General features: G+C 36.2%; 5 protein-coding genes and 1 pseudogene across 6 annotated transcripts; 1 reads left to right on the top strand and 5 right to left on the bottom strand.

Annotated features, from left to right (window-relative positions):
* Positions 1–9: 9 nt before the first annotated feature.
* Positions 10–2,072, bottom strand: LOC124635113 (lipase 3-like). The gene is made up of 5 exons (XM_047170906.1): positions 1,756–2,072; positions 1,475–1,679; positions 1,014–1,378; positions 779–937; positions 10–502 (listed from the first exon to the last, which is right to left on the bottom strand). Exons 1-5 carry the CDS (start codon positions 1,906–1,908, stop codon positions 98–100), a joined length of 1,287 nt encoding a protein of 428 aa, XP_047026862.1. The 5' UTR covers positions 1,909–2,072; the 3' UTR covers positions 10–97.
* A 2,504-nt stretch (positions 2,073–4,576) lies between these two features.
* On the bottom strand, positions 4,577–6,997 carry LOC124635231 (annotated as a pseudogene).
* Positions 6,998–8,319: 1,322 nt separating this feature from the next.
* On the bottom strand, positions 8,320–10,537 carry LOC124635368 (lipase 1-like). The gene is made up of 5 exons (XM_047171246.1): positions 10,347–10,537; positions 9,999–10,203; positions 9,467–9,837; positions 9,097–9,255; positions 8,320–8,791 (listed from the first exon to the last, which is right to left on the bottom strand). Exons 1-5 carry the CDS (start codon positions 10,497–10,499, stop codon positions 8,354–8,356), a joined length of 1,326 nt encoding a protein of 441 aa, XP_047027202.1. The 5' UTR covers positions 10,500–10,537; the 3' UTR covers positions 8,320–8,353.
* Positions 10,538–11,436: 899 nt separating this feature from the next.
* LOC124634927 (programmed cell death protein 5) lies at positions 11,437–12,268 on the bottom strand. Its single transcript, XM_047170615.1, has 3 exons — positions 12,095–12,268; positions 11,818–11,929; positions 11,437–11,733 (listed from the first exon to the last, which is right to left on the bottom strand). Exons 1-3 carry the CDS (start codon positions 12,158–12,160, stop codon positions 11,519–11,521), a joined length of 393 nt encoding a protein of 130 aa, XP_047026571.1. The 5' UTR covers positions 12,161–12,268; the 3' UTR covers positions 11,437–11,518.
* A 385-nt stretch (positions 12,269–12,653) lies between these two features.
* Positions 12,654–14,412, bottom strand: LOC124634926 (tRNA-splicing endonuclease subunit Sen34). 2 transcript variants are annotated; one of them, XM_047170613.1, is made up of 7 exons: positions 14,073–14,404; positions 13,908–13,994; positions 13,695–13,830; positions 13,496–13,611; positions 13,311–13,421; positions 13,071–13,220; positions 12,654–12,870 (listed from the first exon to the last, which is right to left on the bottom strand). In XM_047170613.1, the coding sequence occupies exons 1-7, from the start codon at positions 14,122–14,124 to the stop codon at positions 12,677–12,679; spliced, it is 846 nt and encodes a 281-aa protein (XP_047026569.1). In that variant the 5' UTR covers positions 14,125–14,404; the 3' UTR covers positions 12,654–12,676. The 2 variants fall into 2 exon arrangements, with proteins under 2 accessions (XP_047026569.1, XP_047026570.1); XM_047170614.1 differs by lacking the exon at positions 13,908–13,994 and having other exon boundaries at positions 14,073–14,412.
* A 201-nt stretch (positions 14,413–14,613) lies between these two features.
* Positions 14,614–17,009, top strand: LOC124634925 (epimerase family protein SDR39U1). Its single transcript, XM_047170612.1, has 5 exons — positions 14,614–14,906; positions 15,294–15,495; positions 15,734–15,968; positions 16,145–16,378; positions 16,648–17,009. Exons 1-5 carry the CDS (start codon positions 14,882–14,884, stop codon positions 16,867–16,869), a joined length of 918 nt encoding a protein of 305 aa, XP_047026568.1. The 5' UTR covers positions 14,614–14,881; the 3' UTR covers positions 16,870–17,009.
* Positions 17,010–17,147: the final 138 nt, after the last annotated feature.

Here is a 17,147-nt window from a genome sequence, read left to right as displayed (position 1 = left end):
AAATCTATATTTTATTTGAGCATTTATTTGTACATTGACCAAACCATGCCTATTAAAAATTCAGATAATTTTGATATTACATCGATTTCTCAAGTCATTAAACATTATAAAAATTACTGGCGTCCATGGTTTTCATTATATCAATAATTCTGTCATAGAGTAATTCCCTTCCATCAATGGCGTATATAAAATCAAGGTGAGTGAATTTGCTCATCGGCACGAGAAGCTTACCCATTGGATTACCTAGTTCCCTGAACAGTCTATCGACATCTTCAACATGCGCCAATGGATCGCTTTCGGAATAATGAAGGAACACTGGAGCAGTTATTTTAGATAACTCATAATTTGGTGGTCGGGATGTCCCATAAGCTCTTATATTTGACAGTACATTTCCATGGTCGTACCGACGGAACTCTCCGCTTGCGATACCTTGGCCGTAGTGAACGAACTGCCTCGCGGCCGCACCAGCCGGACTGTGGCCGAGTATGGCGGGTATCATAGTCTGCAATCATATAATGAGTTTATTTCCTTACTTAAATTTAGATATCCTACTAATATTATAAATGAAAAAATTCTAGTACGTATGTACGGATGTTTGTTCCTCTTTCACGAAAAAGGACCTTAATGGATTTTGATGAATCTTGGCAGTAACAGCTTATATATTAAAATATCATATAGGCAATCTTTTTATCCGGGTGCGGGAATTAATACCCTCGGGAAACGAATAAATCTGCTAGCAGAAGTATAAAATCATGATGACAATCCTGAACTCACTCACCGCATTGTGTTGATCTTCGTTCCATCCTCCAATTAAGAACACGATGTTACTGCACATCGGTTGGAATACTGCTTCATCATGACACAAGTTCTGTCCAGCCCATGTCAGAGCTTCACTATTGGGCAGATACTCGCCGGTACCGAGCAAATATGCAAGCCTCTAAAAAAAATATATAGATAGTAGGTATGGGTAAATGACAGTAAAATAATATCAATAATGGACATATTCTGCTTACCTCAATATTATTAACGTAGCGCGCCACTAATCTTAAAAAGGGGTTTTCGATATGTTCAAAATAAGCTGATGGAGCCATAGCGTGCATAGAAATAAATTTGTCATTGTAAGCTGGTTGCAGAGATCCTAGAACGAAGAACGATGTGGTGCCTTGCGAGTGTCCTATGTAGTGCAGTCGCTCTTGTCCTGACACCTCTAATGCGTAGTCGATCATAGTCGGGAGGTCTATGTTGCCTATTTCATCCCAAGAGAACTTCCAGAATGTGCTACCCACGTCAGGGTTTAGACTGACGTGTCTGCGTGAGTAGTAATTACCGCGAGCGTTACCCATCCACACGTCAAAACCTTCCTCTGCGAGGATATAGCCTGCGAACATAATTTAAGATTATAACTTTACATACAATCAAACTGGCATCATTAATATCCAAAGGTTGTATGACTTGGCAAACAAAAGGCACTTACCTAGAGCGGAGCCAGGGCCCATTATAACTAAATCAGCAGATGAAGAAACCATTCCGTGCATCAAGAATACAACTGGTCTTTTTTGATTCGGGTCGTTGTTAACGTCTCGGCCGTGAGGAATGCGATGCATTTCCAATATATAGCCATCCTTTGTCGTCACTGTGTGAACTTCTACTGGATAACGATATTTTCTAATAAGGTCGGGCTGGAAATGAACAGAAATCAATATAATTAACAACTAAAATTAAATAAGTACTGTTATATAGAGTCAAGTAACCCACCACATCTAAAAGTCCGTCTTCAAACACGTTGTCTGAATGTCGCATGTCAATGCTTTGGAACAACTGTCTTACGGTGTCAGCATGCGGAGACTCCCTGGTTGCTGCCAGGGCGACACATGTGGCCAACACCACGAACAACCCCCCGTGTAACATTGTTCTCTTGCAGCAGATAACTACTCATTCGAAATGGCCAAATATCCGACTTATATTAACCGAGATAAAGGATTTAGCTCCGATAATATCAACAATCGAAGTTAAGATCTATGATTTGCCAAAACTTTAGGCAGAATCTGCTTTTAATTACATGGATATCATAAATAATGAAGCTATTATCATATAAACATAGATTTTAAGTCTTTTTATCCAGACCTGGTGTAGGCATAAACACCAGAATTAATTACAGCCAAGTGTGAGTCGGACTCGAGTACATACTTACCAAAATCAATAACGCGAGAAATCACGTTCGTTGGGTAAGCACCCCCTGAAAAATGATGTTATTCCAGTTTCAAGTATTTTTTGGAATAAGTAGCAGCTTAAGAAATAAATAATTTGTGAATATTCAAACTGTCTAACTATCATGTTTCATGAGATATAGCCTGGTGTACGAATTGACGGACAGCGGAGTATTGATAATCCCATTTTACTAGAAACTATAGAATTTTTAAGATTATTTTTTTTATATGAAATACTTTTTGGGCAAAGTAGTCAGTTGTTTTATTTACTATACAGAAAGTGTAAAAAATATTAGTTCCCACGGTGCACTCAGTCTATGCAATATCTCAAAGCGTTACGCTACGTGACTACGTGCTGCTACGCCGTAGACCCCATCGCTCGATGCCCACTAAGCTTTTATGTAAACCGCAAGACTGTGCCGAAATAAATTAGAAATAGCTAGTAACAAATGGTATAATTAAAGATTTAATGAATATAATGAAAGAAAATAAATTCTATGAATTCTATCAATTTGAGGTTTTTTTACTGGTACTTATTACTAATGGTGTTTTTACTAATTGTTTGTCAGATAAAATTGAATGAACCTCGCGAAGACATAAGATTTTCTTGTATTTTATCATAACCTCTACTGAAAAATAACACAGTCGATCAGAAGTAAGAAGACTAATGTCAAAAACTCTTGTAGGTACAATATTCAGTAGCATTACCATTACAACTATTTCGATTCATCAAACAAAACTACCATCGTATTCCATTGTCTACATAAAAATCCAGACATATTTCCATCGCCTACATAAAAAAGCCAGACAATCACAGATTCAGAGGCAGAGTTATCAGCAAAATAATTTTGTTTAGATCTCGTTGAACAACACTAACAGGACGGCAAAGTTGCGCGCCTACATAAACAAGCCGAGAACTTCAAATCGACTGTAATAAAAAGTTTATGATGTCATACAAGTTGCGGCTGTTTGTTATAACTTGAACCTCAGCCGCCGGCATATCTGTAAGACTTATACTTTAGAAGACAAGAAACTATGTTTACTTTCGACTGTTCTTTGTGACAAATAAGTGGAGTGGCCTCGAAACCCCTTGGGTTAAGATTGGAAGTCAAGTGAGTAGGTTGGTGTAAAATTATGTAGGTTCTTGCAATATTACCATATTTGAGCAGTAATGAAAATGTTTTACCCGCTTATTCATATTTATTCCAACCGTAGATTACACATGAAAAATAATTCCTTTGCAGTGATGGCAAATCATCATCATCATCCTCCGAGCCATTTTCTCAACTATGCTGGGGTCGGCTATCGTCGGTGAAGGCAAATAAAAATATATATTTTTTTTACCCAGTTTCCTGACAATCTATCAACATCATTAGCATGCGACTCTAGCTGGATCACTTTCCGAGTAATGACGAAACACTGGAGCAGTAATTGTAGCTAAATCGTAACAATTGATGGTCTGGATGACACATTATCTTCGTAAGTAGTACATAGTGCATCCAGACTACATTGAGTCTTCTCTGAATAGGATCATTTTTAGCTTCTCTAACCTACATTTTGCTATCCATCCACGGACTTTTACTATTCCGTATTCCTGTCAGACACCAGGCCGTTTTTCATGGACCGTGATAGTACGACACTTGTAATTTTCACAGAAGATGAGTTTCTTGCCGCTATAACAAGAAATACTGAAATCTAGAATATAAAATAGTTTTAGACGACTCTCACACAACATAAGTACGGACAACATAAGTTTTATGATAATGGTACGGAGCCCTTAGTTCCCGACTCCTACTCACACTTGGCTGTTTCTTTTATTAGGTATTTCAGATAAATGAGCTCTGGTAATGTCTTTGATATAATCAGCGAATCACGTACATGTTTATGCAAATATAGATTTAATAGGTACGTTTATATCATTAATAATTAATCATCAAATCGATCAATTACAAAAAACAGAGAGTTATGAGAATTTTACCTAAACGGCACGTGCGTGAAGTAGAAGACTCGTTTCTTGAATTAATTTAGTCGCCAGCTTGACTTGTCTCACAAATCCATTTTGTTTATACTTTTAACAAACAGTTCACAAATGTGTATGTACAAAAATATAGTCAAGTTTATAAAGAACAAAAGAATCTAACCTAGTCACATTAGACGTTGGTTCTATTTAAGTATATAATTTAGGTACCTATTTTACTCAAGATTCCCAAAGGGTCAACTCACTTTAATTCCTGATTAACTTTCTTATCTAAAACGTGTAAGTAATTAATTCATGTAGGTAGGTAGGTACGGTGTGGTGCGGTTTGTCATTATTGTCTGTACCGATCGGCATCGTCGAGCTGGGGCTAAAAGGTGTATTATTGGTTCACAGCGTACGGTAAGACCTAAAAATAATACAACTTGTATCTGACCAATAAGTATAATTTAGTTTTGTAATCCGTAATCGGTGTTTCTATAGTCACCATCAACGTCAAATTCATTAGCGTCCATAGCTTTAATAAAACGTATGACTCTATTGTAAACTAACTCTTTAGCATTTATACCGTATACGAAATCAATATGACTGAAACCAGACTCAGGAACCCAGAACTTACCAACTGGTTTTCCTAATTCCTTGAACAATATATCAACATCTTTAACATGAGCCAACGGATCGGCGTCAGAGTAATGAAGGAACACTGGAGCTGTAATTTCAGATAATTCATAACGTGGTGGTTTGAATGACCTGTATACTATAAAATTTTCCAGTGGAGACGCATATTTGTAACGACGGAACTCTTTCCCGGAGATTCCTTGGCCATAGTGAGCGAGTTGCCTCACAGACGCGCCAGCCGGAACATGGCCGAAAATAGCGGGCAGCATGGTCTGCAATCATGAGTATATGAATATCAAAAATTAAGTTTAGGTACAATACACACAGTGAATAATAAAAACATTATTATTGAATAGAAGTACTTGCCGTATTTTGTTCATTTTCGTTCCATCCACCAACTAAAAATAGAATGTTGCTGCACAGCGGTTGGAATACCACTTCATCACGGCATAATGCCTCTCCGGCCCATGTGTAGATGATCCTGTGAGGTAGAAACTCACCCAATCCGAGCCAAGAGGCAATACGCTGCAAAATAAATCATTACATGCAAGCACTTTGAAACATTACTTACACCTGCTTACCTATAATAAAGAACTTACTTCAATTTTATTAGAATATGGTGCCAACATCTTAAAAAGAGGATTTCTGTTATGAGCCATGTATGCTACCGGAGCCAATGCATGCCTTGAAATAATTTTGGCATTGTAAGCAGGCAACATTGAGCACAACACGAAGAAGGCCGTAGTGCCCTGGGAGTGACCAATATAATGTAGTCTTTGCTCTCCGGTCTCATCTAATACGTAGTCAATCATAGCGGGCAAGTCTTTGTTTCCTATTTCATCCCAAGAGAACTTCCAGAATACATTGCTCTTATGAGCGTCAGGGTTCAGAGTGACGTGTCTGCGAGAGTAGTAGTTACCGCGACCGTTACCCATCCATACGTCAAAACCTTCCTCGGCGAGGATATAAGCTGCGAAATTGTGAATTATTGAACAGAAAACAAATATTATAAGTAGGTTTTTGGAAAATTCGACTGAATCAATGAACACCAATACCACATAAAACCACGTTTAAATTATAATGTTTTTATTATAAGTATTTATTTGACTTCGTGATGACTTAAAGTTTATGTTATCATCACGTTTCCTCGCAAAAAATGAGGTAATTAATTATTCGTGTCAGGACCAAGTTTTATGCTAAAATTAAATCGATACTTAGATAACTTAATACTAACCCTTTGCTTGATTTCAGAATACATTGAATAATTATGCATGTTTGTAAGAAATTATTTAACCTCCTACTGGACTCTTTTGAATTATAGCCCTTTATATGTTATCCCCGTTTGTCCACCGATAAAGATAAGTCTATTCTAACCTACTTACCCAAACCATATCCTGGACCCATAATAACGAAATCAGCAGATGAAGACAGCAGTCCATGCATTACAAACACAACTGTTCTTCTTTGATTCGGATCATTGTTAGCGTCTCTTCCGTAAGGAATGCGATGCATTTCCAATATATAGCCATCCTCTGTCGTCACACTGTGGATTCCACTGGATATCGATATTTTCTAATAAGGCCAGGCTAGAATTATTTATACGTGTAAAATACCTATAAGGTAGATAATTACAAGTTGTATGAAAACCCCATTCCCTCCCATGCAATCATAATCGTATACGTTTTATTTCAGTCATAAAAGAAAAATAAGATCAATAGACGTGGTGACCTAGTGGGTAAAGAACCAACCACAAGAGTATGAGGGTGTGGGTTCGATTCCAGGTCAGGCAAGTACCTATGCAACTTTTCTAAGTTTGTATGTAAGTACGTTCTAAGTATATCTTTGACACCAATGGCTGATAAAAGGTGAAGGAAAACATCTTGAGGAAACCTGGACTATAGGTAAAGTCTGAAATCACCAACCCGCATTGAGCAAGCGTGGTGATTAATGCTCAATCCTTCTCCGCGTGAGAGGAGGTCTGAATGTGCACAGCAGTGGGACGATAAAAAGGCTGTAACAGTAACAGAACGCAACCACAACTCACCACATCTAAGTTTGCGTCTTCAAGTACGCTATCTGAACAGCGTGAATTAAAAGTTCTCATTATTTCGTCAATGTCTTCATAGTGAGGAGATCTCCTGGCCGCGGCCAAGGCAAGACAAGTGGTCAACACTACGAACAGCTCTCTGCGTAACATTGCACCCAGCCAGGCCACTTCTCATTGTGGCAATTAGATATTTCCGCCTTTTATAACTTCGGTAAAAGTAATTAATATTATGTTTTATTTTCGTGGACTTCGATAAGAATATGTTTTTAATGTGATGTAAAAACGATAAAACTGCTGTTAGTACGTAGGTAGGTACACCTACTACGTATTTCAAGTTCCATAGGTGACGATGGCTTCAATACAGTTACTGCTTCCAATTTAATTTGTTATTCTAGGTGTGTTGTATACTTACTAATCAAGAATCACTTTTTGTGACTATCGGATACCTAGTTTAACAAGTTAATGAATTAAAATAATATTGATCTAAGATAACAACTGGCATTCAATGTATGTAGTTGATACCGACGATAATGTTCAGCGTTAGGTATACCTTCCTAATAATTTCCGTAATGCCGAGGATATCACATTTTCCTATGTTATCTATTAGGTAAGATAATGAAGGTAATTCGTCAAAATATCAGTAAACAAATCAAAAGTTCCTGTATATTAAGCAGAAATTGCAAACAAAAATTCCATTAGGTCAGGCTTTTTTGTTGCTGGCCAATTAATTTTCTGATTTCTCGCAGAATAGGTAGTAAGTACTTATCTACCTTCCTATCAATATTTGATTGAATGTCCACTTATTGCAACTCATTACCGCTGCTAATCCATGTTATCAGCTGTCTGTTTAATTACGTTTTTATTGGATAGTACCTACCACAAACCCTCTCTCTATTGCTAATGATCTCGTCGACCAATCTGGTTCTCTTTTGCTTATAATCTCGCAAACACGAGACACAATGCCTAAATGCAATTAAATCGTTTTGCACTTTTAAATTTTGCCTTCATGACAAAAAAAATGTGGCCTACTTAGACTTAGATAGCCAAGTCTAATCAATATGATCGTCATCCTCCTGCCCTTATGATGACTTCTCTATCTGAATTCTGGAAGCATTTTACAAGTTATATTATTTTCATCCGTATCGTATTTCTTTCACACAATCACAATGAAAGCGTAACCAATTTGATAACTTAATTATTTATGTGCCTACCTCTCCACTGTTTTTCAGTAATCGGTATGGTTGGCCACTGGACTCATGAAATCAGTCTTAAAAATAAGAATTGAATACCTGCTACCTACTTTAAACATGCAAGTGAAATGTGTGCTTATCCTACAACATGCCCCATTCTCGACGGGTTGGTTCAAGAAGATTCTATGATTCCAGAAGACATTCCTGACTCAGTTTAACTGCATATTTCTGAGGAAATGAATATAAAACTCAACTTACGTGGGCAATAAAGGCGAGAAATCGTCACTTTTATCAGACTTTTTATTCATTAAACTCTTTAATTTGATGAAAAATCAATTTGGTTTCGTAATAGTTCATCGTCGAATGCATTAGCGTCCATAGCTTTGATAAGGTTGATGGCTCTATTGTAGACCAATTCTTTTGCGTTTATACCATACATGAAATCAATGTGACTAAAGGTAGCCTGTGGAACTCGGAATTTGCCAATTGGTCTACCTAATTCCCTGAACAATGTTTCGACGTCCTCGACATGAGCCAATGGGTCGGTGTCGGAGTAATGAAGAAACACTGGAGTGGTAATTTTAGACAAGTCGTAACGTGGTGGTTTGATTGACCCGTATGCCCTATAATTAGATAGTGCAGACCCATGATCATAGCGACGAAATTGTTTGCCGGAGATTCCTTGTCCGTAGTGAGCGAGCTGTCTCACCGACGACCCGGCCGGAGTGTGCCCTAAGATGACCGGCATCATGGTCTGAAATCAGAACGTGTTTCACAGGTTATACTCATTTCTAGGAGAGTAAATAACTCCATGCTTTCTTTCCCATATTTTTCCCAGAGCTTCTTCTAACCTGACCACATTCTTCTTTGTCCTGCTTTGGGTAGGTAGCTACAACTAACATCTACCTACTTACGTACCTACTAATTTGTTAGACTTAGATCAGACTTCATCACTAAGTGCATAAGATTGCTAGGTACCTAATGGGTTTTCCTGCCTAACTATCATTATGCTTAGATATTAATTTAAAATTAATATAAATGTTTCATGTAGGTACTTGCCGCGTTATGTTGGTTTTCGTTCCATCCACCAATCAAAAAGAGAATATTGCTACATATCGGTTGGAAGACCACTTCATCGCGGCACAGTGCCTCCCCGGCCCATGTGAAGATAATGCTGTGAGGCAAAAACTCGCCGATTCCCATCAAAGAAGCAATACTCTGCAAGATGCAAAACAAACATTAGGCATACCTATGTAATGCGAGTTTCCTTATCTTCTTATCGAGTGAGCTGCCGGTTTTATCATCTGACAAACCCAGCTGTCTGAAATCCACCTGACGGCCTCTGACTCGGAATTGTAACAACGATTTAATTATTCCTAAGTTTCCTTAAATGAAATGATTATTTTTCTTTAGCAGTTTATGAACTTACTTCAATATTATTGGAATAGGGTGCCAACATTTTCAGAAGAAGGTTTTTGTTGTGAGCCATATATGCCACTGGGGCCAATGCTTGCATTGAAATAATTTTGGCATTGTATGCAGGCAACATTGAGCCCAACACGAAGAAAGCTGTGGTGCCCTGTGAGTGTCCAACATAATGTAGTCTTTGCTCTCCTGTGGCCTCCAACACGTAATCAATCATAGCCGGCAAATCTCTGATTCCCATTTCATCCCAAGAGAACTTCCAGAATGCGGTGCTCAAGATTGCATCAGGATTCAGCCTAACGTGTCTGCGGGAGTAGTAGTTACCGCGAGCGTTACCCATCCACACGTCAAAGCCCTCCTCTGCGAGGATATAGCCTGCAAATTTTTAAATTATTGCGAAATCTTCTCGAATCTTAGGTACTTAGGCAAAAATATAAATTAGTGTTCATTTGCGTTAAAACGGTGGTAACCTATGGTAAATAGGTAGATCAAACTCGAGGAATATCTATGATATGATGTCTGAGTATGATTCTTACCTAAGCCTGATCCCGGACCCATAAGAACGAAATCAGCAGATGAGCATAGCAGTCCATGCATCACAAACACAACTGGTCTTCTTTTATTCGGATCGTTGTTAGCGTCTCGGCCGTGAGGAATGCGATGCATTTCCAATATATAGCCATCTTCTGTCGTCACATTGTGAACTTCTAGTGGATAGCGATATTTTCTGATAAGGCCAGGCTGGAATTATTATAAAGTGCGAAATATGAAATGTAGATCATAATGAGTTGAAAGAGGGATCTACCACTACACCTACATAATAGGTGCTTACAGCTTTAGTTTATTAATGAAAGAAAAATAGCAACAATAGAAACCCAACTCACCACATCTAAATTTGCGTCTTCAAACACATTATCGGAATATCGTGAATCGATACTTTTTAACAATTCCTTAATGTCGTCACCGTGAGGAGATCCCCTGGCCGCGGCCAAGGCGAAACATGTGGCCAACACCACTGACAGCTCTCTGCGTAACATTGCACACGGCCGGGTCACTTTTCATTGTGAAAATTAGATAAATTTTTCAGACTTTTATAACTTCTTACCGATTAATTAATATAAGTATTTAATTTTCTAAGCTTCGATAACGCTATCAAACAATCCTTACAACCGGTGCCTTGGTAATAATTGGTATAATACATAATGATAAGTAGGTAGTATTTTTTTTTATTTCAATAAAGGTCTATTCATACAAAATTCATTAGGCTACACTACGCGGTTCAAGCGCCAGATTACGACAAGCGTTTGTCGGGGAGCAATGCTGCATCACGAGATAACCCATAGGTATCACCTAGGCATAGCATAGCATACCTACTGGTTCTCCGAAACTCGCCACACGTGGTATGGTAGCTACTTCAAGATTATCAAGATCACCGTAGAAACAAGCATACGTACGAAAAACGGTACCTACGTACGGTCAGCGGCAAAAGATTATTACTACAATAAAAATTACGAAATAGTGTTCACTTATTCAGCCACTAAAATATCTTGTAACTACCACAACTTCAGATCCCTGGCCTGAACATCAGAGAATTGCAGAAGTTAATATGCACAGCATTTAGGTAAGTGTTAGTATATAGTTGCCCTATTCTGTCCAATTTCCAAGGATTTTATTTTTTTACAAAATGGAACTTATGTGTGAAGGTGGCTTTGGGTAGATAATCGTATAATCCTCATATCTACTAATACTTAGTGCATTGATCAGCTGTCAATTCATTAATTATACATCCATAATAAAATACAACACAAGATTATCATTCACCAAACTGTCTGCAGTTAGGTACATACAACAATGAGGAAAAATAACAAAACAAAATCTCCATAATCCATTAAAAATCATGAAAGTTTATTATTATACAAATAAGTACCAACTAAAGTTAAAAAGTACCTTTAAGTTTCAGAAAAAAAAGAGGTATTACATATAAATAAGCATTTAATATCTTGTTAAGACTTTGCAGTATAAGTGTTATGACATGAGAAAACTTAATTAAGCAGTGCTAGAAATCATCATCATCTGAGTCAAGAGCGGCCCTCCTTCTGTCAAACTTCACAGTGCTTGAAGATTTAGGCATTTGTTGGTTCAGCGACTCTAGGAGTTGTATTAGTTCTGGTTCTGTAATTTTATTGCGAACTTGACCCATTTGGGCCATTCTACAGATCATATTTTCAACCATGGCACCCTTTTCTGGTCTACTCAGCTTAATTGTGTTCACTGTAACAAAAATATTGATTCATTAAAAGAAGCCTATCTTGTCATTGTGTCCTAGATAGATTATTACAAATAATATTTTATTACGTCTGGCTCTGGCGTCTTGACTAAGTGCTTGTGCAAGTATTGTGTGTTTGGCTTCTTCCATTGCCTGCATCCTTTCTTCCTGTTGTTTAGCATGATTCGGATCACCTGTCCCCTGAAAGTACCAGTCAATTTTATAACAACAACATAAATATTTGATTAAAGACGTCCCTTAAAAGAATTTTAGTAGTGAAAATTATACAGATTTCTAGTGCATTCCAAAAATATAAAAACAGATTGACCCGGAGATAACCTCCATTAATGATTCATTCGCACTCACCCCGTGTTGAGCCTGAAGTTGAGCCAATCGCTGTTGTCTAATCTTGTCTAACTCCGGGTCATCCATAATTATTTTTTCTTATTTGATTATAACTTCACAGAAACAGAAAGATTTTCAATTCAGTGTGTATGTATCGTATGTATTGCTTTAGATTTTTGACATTTAAGGCGGTATCGCGTTCCGTTTCTTAACATCACATGAGCATAGGGAAGGTATAGATTTCTGTCTCTATTTTTAAGAGCAAATAAAAAATTAATTCTTTTACATAAGTTCTTTTGATTAATTAATGATGAATTAATTAATTTTAAAAGCATTAATTATAAAAAAACTAGCGGTCCAACTGGCAAACTTTTCGCCTCAGACTACACGGACTGCAGCGCCATCTATTGAATCTAATGGGGGTTTTCTTTTTGCCGAGAATCCCCGTCAATAGGCGTGAACGAGGTGAACGACGGTTTTCGCGGGGGTTCTCGCGTATTCGAACGCCTATAACTTACCAAAAATGCTATAGAACAACTTCTATTATCTTGGGTTCTTAGGAGATCAATGAAGAAAATAATAAGGGTTCATAAACCTGTATATTTAAATAACATTATCATGCCATTGGAGGGTTTGATATTCTAACTTCCCATGACAATTATAAAAGGCTAAGACAGCTAGTTTGTTTACTGCTACTGATAATCTTCCAAATGCCACAACCTGTGCGGGACTGATAGTAGCTGTGTGGTCATAGATACATCGCACCATGTAGGTTGCATGGAATCTCACTGGGTCTCCTGAAACATTAAAAATTATTGCCTCTTTTAACCAATAAAATTAAAATATTTGGAATGGAATTGATTTTGATACATTTTGACAGAATTACTTGCCAATTCCAATTCACCCACAGTTCATTTTGTTGCTATATAAATACTAAGTTATTCAAAGGTTTACATATTCCCACAAAATTAAACCTCATCATTACACCTTCAATTACCTGGATATAGAAGATAGTCACAACCAAACTTTGATCCATTAGTTATATGATAGTGTTTTTCCCATAAATTCTTGAAGATTTTATATTTTATTGCACCTTTTCCTTCCACAACACTGGGATGTAACACATCAATATTAACTTTTTTCTTTTCTGTAAAAATTAAATTATGTATTTCTAGAACATTTATTTAAATTTTGTGATGTATTTTTATTTCTATTCTCTATTTTTTTTTATAATTACCTGTGGCAATGTAATGTTCTGTTGGCAAGTGTGTTAGAACATGACCTGGAGCTAACTTTGGCAATTTACTAATTTCCTCTTGCAATAGGGTCTGTTTATCCAACTGAATATCTGTGAATTGAACATATTGAATTAAAGAAATACTACAAATTAAGCATTAATTTACAAATCATAGCTTTATATACCAGTAACTCCTTTGGACAGTAGTTTTTGTCTCTTCCCTGCAATTATAATGTCTATCTTCTGTGACAACTGTTCTATTTTGCGTTTCTTCAAGGCTTCAGTTTGTTCTGCTAAAACACTACAATATATAGAAAATAATTTAAGAACATATTTTAGTCTACATTCATTATATTATTTATTTATATTACAACGACACTATACTTTTGTTCCAATTCCCTTACTGTCTGCTTTTCTTCTTCAGTTGGTTTTGTTGTCAAGTTAGGTAATTCAAATAACTCACAAACTCCTTTTTCTACTAATAATGCAGCTTCCTCAGAAGTTAAAGCCATAGGTAGTCCTTCAAATATAAAAGAATGTAGTTAGTTTGATTCTGTCTAGTTTAAACATCTTTTAAAAATTTCTTGTTATGCATACCTAAGAAATCATTTTGCCTCGGGAATGATGGTATAGAACCGATGAGTGAACCACATATGCGATGATTAGCTCGTAAGGTAAACCAATCTAAATTAAACACCTTGTATTAGTACTAAACTAAAATTTTGGACAAACATTGATTGAAATAAATTATTTATTAATTACCTTCAGAGTTCCACACATATGCAATTCCATTTTCCACATATAAGGATATCATATTTAGCTTATTTAAATATTGGTTTTTAGTCTTCTAAACTTTTCTCTATGTGGGTATGATGGGAATCAAACAAAATAGATATTTCAGAGGAGATATTTTTCATGCTAATCATTACATGGCTGTCTTGAAAGCGTTAAGACTTTTAACACGAGGTTAAAACATCAATTTTCTCATTGCACGCTGTTTGTAAAATAATGGAAATACACTTATTCAGCAGCCAAAAATATTTATTTACAATGCTGACTGACGATGACATTGACAAGTTGAGAATGTAGAGTAATTTAACAAATCAAACGTACTCCTCTATATAATACTCTGTAGGCAAAAATAAACGTTAAATTAATTACTTGGTGTTTTATTCATTCGATTTGCTAATAGTCTCTTAAATACTCTTAATGAAAATAATAATATATACGTTCATTTATCAGTCAACCACATTGTAAAGTAACCAACCACAGAATTAATTATCTGCAATACCTTCTCAGTTTCTGTCTGACGTTCAATCATGTCAAATTGACATAATCAGCTGTGACTTCTGTTTAAAAATAAATGAAAGAAAGATAACCTTCCAAAAATATGGAATAACAAATCTACAGCAATATCTGAAGAATAATATTATTACATTACTTACTGATAAATTTAGAGATGATTGTTATGCTATGATAATTATATTCGTTATAACTCTTGTTGATGACAAATGATATTGTAGTGAGAGAACAAATTCTTCAGTGATTATATAATTTGTCTATTATCAATAATGGCAGGTAGAAAAATCATAATTGGTACGTTTTTGAGAACTTCTTTATTAAATAAAGATTATTTATAAAGAGCACATATATACAACACACCACAAACAGACACATAAACGTATTTTACGAACTCCTAAAAAACACCGGGAAACTTAAATACTTCATATTTTGCATATTTGCTACTGTATCCTAAGACGACCCACTGACCGATTCTTTACCAAATTCTAACTTCACTGTATACAATATACGTTCTGCTGATGTGAAAATGGTGAAGTTAGTAATAGGGTTTTAATTGCAGAATATATTATTTTTTATGGTAAATTTTAGTAAAAGTAAATAGCAGATACATGAAACAGCACACATACATTACATAGTTTGTTATAAAATTGTAATTGTATATATTATAAAATAATTTTTCAGGTGGTGGTACAGGCTTTATTGGAAGCCATTTAGGAGAACTTTTGACCTCAAAAGGCTATGCTGTTCTCAATGTGGCCCGGAAGCCAGCCACAAACAATATCTCATGGTCAGTCTTAGAGCAATCGGGATTGCCCAAAGCTTGTGCAGTTGTCAACTGTGCTGGACAACAATTTATGGATTTCACAAAATCCTGGACACCTGGGTGAGACATTTTATTTCTTTTAAATATAAATATATTTATTACCTATGTATATGACTGTTAGCTACTTATTTTTTTATACTAACAAGACCCCTTTATATTTTTAATTTCTCTATAAAAAAAAATTGTAGAATATTTTTTATAGATCTCTAAAAAAAATATTATTTATGGATTTCTTTTTTTGTAACTGCATATTCTCCAAATTAAATACAAAATAACACATGATCTTTACCATTTACAGATTTAAACAAAATGTCAAGAACTCCAGAGTTTACACAACTAAAGCATTAGCTAAAGCAATTAACGAGAGCAAAGACAAGCCTAAGGTTTATGTTGTCCTCACTGGTGTTGGTGCTTATGAACCTTCAACATCAAACATTTATGATGAGTGCAGTCCCACCACTGGCCACGATTTCTTTTCTCGACTCACAGTTGAGTGGGAGAAGGCTGCTCAAGTGGATGAACCTGTTAGGCTTGTAAGTGTTCACATATTTTGATTTTAAGTCATTTCCAGCTCCAAAAGACCCATCGCATAGTATTAAAGATAGATATTTAAACGATTCGCTCAAACTTGTAAACTCATATGAGACAACTCGTACTTACCACACGATTACATTATTATCCATACATTACAACATGATACTTTTTTTAGGTAATAGTTCGTTGTGGCGCTGTCCTAGGCCGTTGGGGTGGTATGATCAAAAATATGTTTCTTCCTTTTTACCTCGGGCTCGGCGGCCGCATTGGCAGTGGCACGCAGTACTTACCATGGATCCACATAGACGACCTCGCTCGACTGATACTATTTTCAATCGAAAATGAAAATGTTAAAGGTGTACTGAACGGTGTGGCGCCGCAAGTTATAACCAACGATGATTTCACTAAAGTAAGTAAAAATCTAGTCCAATCTAAAGCGCTTAGGTAGGTACTTAGTAGTTTCTTAGGATGGAAAAATCATATCATCAGTTTAGAATCCCTAATCCCAGACTTTGTTCTCAGAATCTCGTAAAATAATATGATGTACAAAATTATTATACGACATGACATCAACAAGCCCTACATGTATAACTAACGCATTTTCAATGCCTGACAGTCCAAAATTATTGTGTAGGAAATACATTGTGTGAAATTTTAATTTGATCATTTATTTTTCAGTCGTTTGCTAGAGCTTTGCGGCGACCCGCTTTTTTCCCAGTCCCGGAAGTTATTCTAAACATGGTGTTGCATGAAGAGAGAGCTATGATAATGACGAAGGGCCAACACGTCGTGCCGAAGCGAGTCTTAGAATATGGCTTCGAATATAAATACGCAGATATCGACGAAGCCTGCAAAGAATTCGCGCACCTGTGTCCTCCTAAGAAACAACCGCTTAAATAGATACGTAAGTAAGTAGTCGCAAATTGTAATCGAATGACGTTATTTATGCATTTTTAAAGCAATCTTTGCTTATGTTGTTTCTGTAACTGTAATTAAATACTAGTGATTGTTAAAGTGTTATTAAATAATAATGACATTTATCTAAAGTTTTTACATTATTCTACATGCCTACATGATGGTTCCAATGAGTAGCTACAGTAACTATAAATATTTTTGAGCTGAAGGCTGGAACGACTAGAATAAAAAATACATCGAAGAAATTTTATGTAGGTAGCTGA

Source organism: Helicoverpa zea, chromosome 12 (assembly GCF_022581195.2).
Source record: "Helicoverpa zea isolate HzStark_Cry1AcR chromosome 12, ilHelZeax1.1, whole genome shotgun sequence".
Classification (NCBI taxonomy): Eukaryota; Metazoa; Arthropoda; class Insecta; order Lepidoptera; family Noctuidae; genus Helicoverpa; species Helicoverpa zea.
The sequence above is the reverse complement of the archived record's forward strand: the minus strand, read 5'-3'. Positions and strand labels throughout refer to the sequence as shown.